The following is a 9,517-nucleotide window of genomic DNA, read 5'->3' as shown; positions in this document are numbered from 1 at the left end:
CTTTGATACCGCCATTTGCAGTTGTTCATTCCAGTCTTCTTTGACCTCCTCCTCAGCCTCGTTGGTTGGTGCATAGCACTGTAAGATGGTGAGTTTACAGTACTTTGAGTTGAGGCGTACTCTGATCAGCCTTTCACTTACTGGTTCCCACTCCAGCAAGGTTTTGGCCTTCTCCTTGGAGATTAAGATGGCTACACCATGTGTGTGGGTGTTCTCGTGGCCAGAATGGAGGATGACAGACCCATCATGCAGGACTTGACGACTGGAGCCGGTCCAGTGACTCTCACTTATCCCCAGGATATCCAGGCGGTACCTTTTCATCTCACTGAGGACTTGTGCTGTCTTGGTTGTCTAAATCATGGTTCGGACGTTCCATGCTCCAATGCGGATCTTGGTTTTAGGCCCTAGTAGGCCCTCTTTCGCACTCCTGACTTCCTTTCGGCTTTCATCAGAAGTGGTCATACTGCTACTCAAAGAGTTTGGGTGGCTGGGGTCTACAATGGGCCTGATGTCAATAGGATTTCTCATTTTAGTTTCTGTAACAATATTTTTTTTTTTACACAGTGGCGTTGTTAGTGCCACGCCCAACCCCCAACCTGGAGGACCAGGTGCTGCTTTTTGTCTCACTCCTCACCTAAGACCATTCTGGTATAATTTAACCTGCCAGGAGCCGTTGGCTCCCTCCAGCATAGCTCTCAGGATCATAGAAGCACGCAAGCCTCTCCCCCACGGAGCACACGGAGAGCCATGCCTACTGTGCTAAAAACACTCAAGCTGAGCCTTACCTTCGGTGCATCAACTGCAACATGCAAAAATTAATTTTCAACTCTAAAAAATGTGTTCAGTGAACACAGAAGGAGCATGCTCCACAAAAGAAAACCCTGTCTCACCAGATTGCTGTGGAGAAGGACCTCACAAAAAAGTTACCTGGAGAGTGGAAAGAGACGCTGCTTAGAAGATACAGCACAGCTTCAAGGAGGCTGCAGCTCTTCTGAGGGTAAGCAATATTTTTTGTAATCACATTTCAGATTTTATTGTATCAAGTATGTTACGTATTTTAAGAACCTAATCTACCCACACAGACCCTATGAAGCAGGACCAAACATATAAGCCGCAAACACTATACATAGCCACAAGGGGAGCAAGACCTTATTGAAGGCTGCTCCACCACAGAAGGCATCACCTTTAGTTAGGTGAAGAAGCCGAAGCCATTACGTCACCCCGGCCACGCCCACTACATAGGACACGCCCACTTGACGTGCTCGAGCAGGGGATTCGAAGGAGACAGCCCCAGAGATTTTCACCCACACCCGCGGAGGGTCATGGGCCTTTGCCCGTGGCTCGAAGTAGCTAAAGTTATATCTCTCACACGTGTTCAGCACGCTTCCTCTCCTTTTGCTAAATAGTCATAGTTACCATACCGAAACATGCCGACTTTATAACGAATAAAGTCTGTTAAAAGCTATCCCGGATTTGAACCCTTTCCTTGAAGAACTCTCAATAAGTATTATGTTTATTTTAACATGATTATGTACACTGCTATAGTTGTTGGGTAATGTTAGTCATTTTATTCTACTGAGGGGGGAATACCTCGTTTTATTGAAAATATAATAATGTACAATTTGTTATGTACATAGTTTAACCTTTGACTTTTGACTGTCCAACAAGGATCCTGTGCCCTCTGGTGGATCAAGTGTGCCACTGTCTTGGAACCTACAGTCTCCACTCTCCAGCTTGTTGTCCATGAATACTGGACAGGGACAGTTGGGACAGTTTGAGAAAATGGCTGCTGACAGCCTGTTGTCTACATACTGGTAGGCTGCACAAGTTACAATTTGAATGACATTGTAAAATTATTTGTTCTCACAAAGCTATGTCAGCAACAGCTTCTTTTATTAATTTATTAAATGTATCATGTTCATAAGAACCCATATTTGCCATATTTGTTTTTATTGTATTTATTTACAATCGTGTTAACTTTAAGAGGTATTACTGATTACTTTTTGTTCAAAGTTTGAAAGTGTTCTTTCCTTGTTCAGCTAAAATCTGTTTTATTTTTGAGTGGCAATGTACAATTATTTGTTACGTCAAATATCCTGCCACAATTTATAAAAGATAAATGTTATTTTTGAATTGCAGTCACATGTTTTTTTTGGGTGTAGAATTCTGTTCTTTTTTACACCTCACACATCACACATATCAAAAACCTATCTCATATCCAAAGCTATCTAAGATATCAATAAGCTAATGTTGCAGCTGAAATGTTCTCCACATCACAAGACATGATATGATACCATCTTTTAAGCACAGTAAATGTTTGTTGGCCCAACATGTCAGTAGAACTACGCAGAAGTGCTTGTCTATGGCAGATAGGCCTGTGTGTAAAAAAGCGAAGTCTGAACTGAAAGCTGGGTAGCTGGTTTTAGTATAGTACTGGTGCACCCCCTGTAATCTCAGATGCACCCCAAGGCATTCTGTTCTGGAACCGGGCCTGAAATGAAATGAAGTAAGTCTGGTAGGACCAGGCTAGGTCTACACAATACTCTGTCTACAGTGATGCATCTTGTTTCTGAGGGGCTACAAGACAAAGTTTATGGCCAGTTATGTGGCGTCGCATCATAATATTATTTAGATTATGTAACGTTAGGTTAAACAGGCTATATGTTAAAACGCCACGCAATTCATTGACTTGATAGGCTAATTAATTCCACATACGTACATTCTCGTATGCGATCCAACCGTCTCCGACCGAAAGTCCATTCATTCCTATGTGATTCTCCGTAATGTCAGTTTTTCCTCCAAGACTCCTCCCCTCTTTAAAATTTCTGTCCGGTGTGTCCGTAATATACGTTCAAAAAATTTAACTTTCGCCGTCGTTTTACGGAGATACCGTATGAAAGTACCTGGCAGGCCAAACTCCTCACCGATCTCTTTCCAAGCCTGGTTGGTTTTGTTTTTATCTCTGTATATGTCGATCCTCATGTTCCAAAGTACCGGTCTCCTAAAAACGGCCATTATCATACGCTCCCCCATCTTTTGTCCGTAAATAAATTCATGACCGTACGTAAAACACTAGCGACTCCTTTCGTAAATTTACGGAAGCACGGATACGAAAAACATACGTATGTGTAAACGAGGCGTAAACCCTCGCTTTTTCTGCGCCACCCTTGCTCTTTTTATTTTCCATTTTGCATTATTATTTTTCTTGCACTTCTGGGGTTGGAGCTAGGCTAAAAACACCAATGAAAGTGTGCGGTGTGCACGGACGTTACGTCAGGCTGCGTCTGCGTCTGTTTCTTGTTGGTGGGCGTGGCCTTAACCTGCGTCCGCGTCCCAGTTTCATTGACATAATCAAACAGACCGATGACAAAAGAAAAGCGCTCCAAGTGGAGACGGCCCAGCGACAGCGGTAACATAACAGCATACACGTGATACCCACTCAGTGCCATGACTGAACACCGGCACAAAATAAATAAAAATAATAATTGAACACCGGCCCTCGCGGCCCAAAATTCAGACCGGTGTTCTGCCAATTTCTGCTCCCTTGTCAGATTTTGCTACCGTAGTGCGACTCGATAGCAGAGTCTAGCCGTTTCTCAATTCCAAGTACGCGAACTACGGACTCGCAGACTTCGAAGTTCGTACTTGGCAAGTCCGGACTTCAAGTAAACACTTCCGAGGACGAGAGTACCTGCAATTGGAACAGCAGCGGACTCGATGACGTCACCAGCTCAGCTCGTCTGTTAACTGTACTACGGCCTCATGTAGGCATATAACTACTGAACAATATAAACAAATTATGTAAAACAAAACACCAGCCTCTTTAGTTTAAAAATAGTATGTTAATATTTTGAATGAATATAGGCTAAATGAAAAGTTATGCGTATTCACACGGAAAGCCAGCTGTACCCAATCAAAATGTCCTATCAGCGGTTGTATAAAAATATCACCATGAAATTGTGGCCGCGAGTGCAAGCAAGGTCTGCGAGTGCTTTTTTCCACCGCAGTCTGTCGGCCCGTTCGGGGCACATTCCCCGAGGGGGATTTAAGGCTATATATAGGAAAATTGAGAAACGGCAATCTCATGCAATCTTTTTCAAGCCACTGATAGTTTATATGAACTATCAGTGGCTTGAATAAGATTGTATGAGATTGCCGTTTCTCAATTTTCCTATAGCCTATTATTATATTATTGGAAAGTAGGCTATTGATATAAGAATTACGAACGAGCGAGAATAGAATAGAAACACACACACACACACACACACACACACACACACACACACACACACACACACACACACACACACACACACAATTTTAGTGAAAACTCAGAGTTAGTTAAACCCGAGATGAGGGAAACTGGTTTTTCGGTTTCACAAAGCCAGTTCAGCTTAACTCTGAGTCAGTTACCCTGGCAACATACTCTGTGAAACTAACCTGCTCGCTGGCAGGTTTTCTTCAACTAACCCTCAGTTTCTCACGACGCTGAAGTTGGCATCCGATTCGCAGCATCCGATTCGGCTTGAAAACCACTTAGAATCTTCAAATCGGTCCTGATTGAAAACCACTACACCTAGACTCTTCAAATCTGGACTACATTATCACAGTGAGGCTATACATTATGTAAAACATAGTTTCATATTTGTGAAACCTTTACCCTATTTGTGAAAATGCCATACAGGCTTATTTGAATGTTTTTTAGGGGTCCAGACCGCATTGCATTTTCACAAATAGGTTAAAGGTTTCACAAATCTGAAACTATGTTTTACATAATGTATAGCCTCACTGTGATAATTTAGTCCAGATTTGAAGAGTCTAGGTGTAGTGGTTTTTAATCAGGATCAGTTCTAATGCGGTCTGGACCCCTAAAAAGCATTAAAATGTGCCTTTATTGCATTTTCACAAATAGGGTAAAGGTTTCACAAATCTGAAACTATGTTTTACATAATGTATAGCCTCACTGTGATAATTTAGTCTAGATTTGAAGAGTCTAGGTGTAGTGGTTTTCAATCAGGACCGATTTAAAGTGGACCAGCTGCTGAATCGGATGCTGCGAATCGGATGCCAACTTCAGCGTCGTCAGTTTCTCCTGCTCTTAAGTTAAAGCCTGCAGACGGAAGGCAGTGGCAGACATGGCGTGTCCTTTTATTGAAGAGCCAGTTGTTGGCGCAGGTACTCCGCAGAAATCTCCGTCGGGAGAGGGTTATTAGACCCCGATTGGATGTTTTATCATTCCCTGATGAGTACCTGTTTGAGCGTTTCCGTTTCTCTGCATCATCTATAATTTATCTAAACAATATTCTCAGCCCTCACATAGTTCACATGACACATCGTGGACACGCTCTCAGTTCCGAGCAAATTCTTTGTATACATGGGTATCATGTGACGTCACAGCGTAAAGCCGGCGCCATCTTTAGGACCGCCCAGTGACCGAAAGTAAACGGTAAAAATGCCTTCTATCTGCTGTGCCGTGGGCTGTGATAACAGCAGGTCAAAAAAAACGGGACATACGTTTTATAACATTCCCAAAAACACAGAAAGGAGACATAAGTGGGATCACTGGACTCCGACAGAACACCCAGGCTGTGCAATGAACACTTTATTTCGGGTAAGTTAACTCCTTAACTGACATTAGCTATCAAACCTAAGATGATACAATGACATGCCTCACAACAATGTTGATGATGACAGTGATTCACAAAATAAGATCAGTCACAATTATTTTATCTCTGCTCATCTATATTGCATTATTCGATTTTTGGTCGAGTAACATTACTTATTTCTGGTTGAGATGTAACAAGGCTACACGACGCACGTAACTGAAATGTTACGTTCGCGTTGCGTCTGATGTAACAATTACCTTCTGCTATGATCAGATGTGATGAAACTAGTTTTCTAAAACTATTTTTTGCGCATTGCGAATGTTCACTTACCCAGTGTAGCCCACCTGTTAGTCTCACACACGGTTCATTAATCTGTCTAAGGGACAGATACAGGAAATCTTTCCTGCCACATGCCATCAAACTGTACAATAACAGCTAAAACTCTTGTCATAATAATAATAATAATAAAGTCTCAAAGCACCTTATATGTTTTATCTGTTCACTTTCACCTTATATTTCTACTTTGCTCTACAATTATACTGCTTATTTATACATTTATCTATCTATGTATCTATCTAATGTGTCACTATATCTCATTCTACCACTGTAGGTCAGAAGAGTGAGAATCCATTGCACCCCGACCATGTGCCAAGTTTGTTTGATTATCTCACACCTGAGCAACGCAAAAGAAAAATAAATAGCTACAGCAAATTTGAGCAAATCCAAGCTGTCAAAAGAAAGAGAAGGACGCATGATGTTGGACCTGTGGCACCCTGTGATGACAGCTCAGCTCAGGAGGGTAGAGGTCAGACAGCTGATCACAACTACTGTAACTCCACAGTCGATGCTGAGAGCAGTGTACCATGCTCCAATGAAGCCTGCCAAGAAACTGTGAGGAAACTGACAGAAGTGTACTGCACTGAGGTCAGAAGTTTATCAGCTCAGGGAAAAGGTTAGCAAGTTATCCTTCAGCCAGGAAACCTTCAAGGACAATGATGACATGGTGCAGGACTTAACTGGAATTCCATCCTTTGCCAAGCTGATGGTTGTCTTAACCTCTCCAGTAGGGCCGAGATCGTTTATTGGCCTGTGGCATGTGCCACCGCGACCACTGACATACCATGGCATATGCCGTTCTGAAACGGTAACTGCCGTTCTGAAACGGTAACTACCGTTCTGAAACGGTAACTGCCGTCGCGACCACTGACATACCATGGCATATGCCGTTCTGGAACGGTAACTGCCGTTCTGGAACGGTAACTGCCGTTCTGGAACGGTAACTGCCGTTCAGGTGGAACGGTAACTGCCGTTCCCAACAATGGTATGTGACACCAGTGTAGCAGGTTGGGCCTTTAATTAGTGCTGCAGTACCGGCCTATCACTGTTGGGTGCGCTGCCTATAAAGGTGGGTGGTTGTGCACTGGGAGCACTCTTGCCTGGGAGCTCCTGGCTGCCCCGCCCCCTGTTGTCACCGAAACCTGATCGCCTCACCTGATCGCCTTTTAGTTGGATCGTGCAGCTCGCCGTTGTTTGGTATGTAGTGGTTGTGTGCATCTGTGTACCTTCTAAACTTTGCACAAGTCCTCAATATTGGCTTCCATCCCTCAGGCAGTTTATTGGCCGGGTCTTCCCTCTCCCGTATCGACCCCAGTTGTAGGGCGTGCGAGTGTTTCCTCCTCTACCTGTTGCAGCGGGGAGCGATCGGCTGTAGATCGAGTTGCACTTGTAATGGTGTTGCTCGCTACAGGTGGTCCCCTTCCTCCCCTTTGATGTTCATTCAACTCCTGACGGTATGTGGATAAGATGACGCTAACCCAAGTTATTACAGTTGTTGTTCAGCCTCTAGAACAAATGTATTTTTCTATGGCAGGGTTGACGTGTGTGTGGGCGGTTTCTGCCAGTACGTCCCCCCCCCTCTTCACGCTGCTGTTGGCCGGCTGCCGTTTTGTCCACTGATTATATAGCCAACACATCGATCCTACTCTGCATCTCCTACTGTGCTGTACCTGCCCCGAGTATGGTGATTGCTGCCTCACCCTAAGTCTCATTATTTTGATCCATTCATTTAACAGACTTCCAACTGATCTTATTGATGATATTATTTGTGTTTTGTGGGTTGCTTTGCATGTTTGTTTTGGCTTAATTGCTTTACTTATCCATGATATTATTTGTGTTTTGTGGGTTGCTTTGCATGGTTGTTTTGGTTTAATTCGTTTTCTTAGTTATTTTGGTTTGGTTTAATTGCTTTACTTATTCATTTGGATTTATCAGTTTGGATAAATCTCCTTTACTTTTGATTTAAAACCCATTTAGTTATTTGCTCTTCCCTTTTTGTGTATTTTGTGTGTGTGTGTGTGTTCGCTTTAGTGTGTTTGTGTGAACATATTTTATTGAGAAGTCATGCTTAAAGATTATATATATTAATTAAAAGGAATTGAATTTGTATGCTGGACCCAGTCTCAAGCTTTCATTAGTGAACGAACTTGTGTGCTTTAACTTAGGTTAATCTAACTCTCCAGGTGAAATTCCTGGGGTGGCGTTGTTGGCAACTTGTCACTAGTTCTTTAACTGAGCTTCATTTTATTGTTTCCCCGACCCCCGAATGCCACATTTGGCGTTGTCGGCAGGATAATTACTTTTGGAAAGCAGAGACGTGTGGTCCAGTTTCTTTATATCATTTTTTTTGTTTATTTTAATAGTCCCCAGGGTACATATTTGATGTAGATGTTTTGAATTGTGTTCAGAGGCAAAACGGCAGCTTGGCCTTTCGTGGTCCGCAGAGTCCCGGTGAGAATCCAGTTGTGGGGTTGTTGTGTCCTAGTCTGACTGTAGTGTCAGTTATGGATGTAGAGCTGCAGGAATTGAGGGAGCTGGTGGCGCAGTTAAAGGTGGACAATGAGAGGTTGCGGCAGGAGCAGGCTGTGGCCGTGCCCGGTCCTAGTTCCGAATCCTCCACTTCTTCTGTGCCACCTGTGGCCCCTGTTACTACTAGGAACCCCATAGCAGAGAGGCTGGTTTTTGTGCCAAGGGATAGAAAGTGTCCTATGTTCAGGGGAAAATCAGGTATGGGGTTGACTGAGTGGCTTGAGGAGGCTCAAGCCTGCATGCGGGCGCGTCACTTATCCACATCTGAGCAAGCCTTTTTCTTGTTTGATCATCTTGAGGGTGAGGCTCGAGAGGAGATCAAATATCGGTCTGTTGTGGAGAAGGAAGACTCAGCTAAAATCATCTCTGTGTTACAGGAACTGTATGGGTGCTCAAAGTCTTATGTAGCCTTACAGGAGGAGTTCTTCTCCCGACGGCAACAAGAAGGGGAGACACTGCACGAGTTCTCCCTCGCGTTGTTGAGCTTGATGGAGTCGGTGAAGAGAAGTGCACCTGGTGGTATGACGAATGCAGACGTTCTGCTGCGCGACCAATTTGTCGAGCATGTTTTGGACGGTGCCTTGCGTCGCGAGCTGAAGCAGTTGGTCAGGAGGCAGGCTACTGCTACTTTGCTTGATGTCCGGGGTGAGGCGATTCGGTGGGAACGGGAGGGGTTACCTGGGGGCGGGAGGGGTCGGAGTCATTCCGTTCCTTCAGCTTTTGGTCTCCAGTACGGGGTACAGAGTGGCTCCCGGGGAGCAACCACTCCACCTCAGGGACAGGAAATGGTGGAGATGAGAGAGATGTTAAGGTTGCAGCAAGAACAGCTGAACCAACTTACCCAGAGCATCGCCACATTGCAGCCCTCTCATCTGCGCCACCCTCCACCTCGTCGTGGCCCTGTTATATGCCGGCGCTGCCAACAGTCAGGTCACTACGCAAGCGAGTGTGATGGCGTTCGGGTTTCTGCTCGCACACAGTCTTCTTTGCCTGATCGCCAACAGTCTAACAGGCATTTTCATCAGGCCCAGGAGCCGGAAAACTAG

General features: G+C 44.3%; 1 protein-coding gene across 2 annotated transcripts; it reads left to right on the top strand.

Annotated features, from left to right (window-relative positions):
* The first annotated feature begins 6,887 nt into the window (after positions 1–6,887).
* Positions 6,888–9,517, top strand: LOC130375296 (uncharacterized). 2 transcript variants are annotated; one of them, XM_056582109.1, is made up of 3 exons: positions 6,888–7,139; positions 7,219–7,396; positions 7,477–9,517. In XM_056582109.1, the coding sequence occupies exon 3, from the start codon at positions 8,447–8,449 to the stop codon at positions 9,515–9,517; it is 1,071 nt and encodes a 356-aa protein (XP_056438084.1). In that variant the 5' UTR covers positions 6,888–7,139; positions 7,219–7,396; positions 7,477–8,446. The 2 variants fall into 2 exon arrangements, with proteins under 2 accessions (XP_056438084.1, XP_056438083.1); XM_056582108.1 differs by having other exon boundaries at positions 7,215–7,396.

This window comes from Gadus chalcogrammus, chromosome 22, assembly GCF_026213295.1.
Source record: "Gadus chalcogrammus isolate NIFS_2021 chromosome 22, NIFS_Gcha_1.0, whole genome shotgun sequence".
NCBI classification, from domain to species: Eukaryota; Metazoa; Chordata; class Actinopteri; order Gadiformes; family Gadidae; genus Gadus; species Gadus chalcogrammus.
This window is presented reverse-complemented; position numbering and strand designations above follow the sequence as displayed.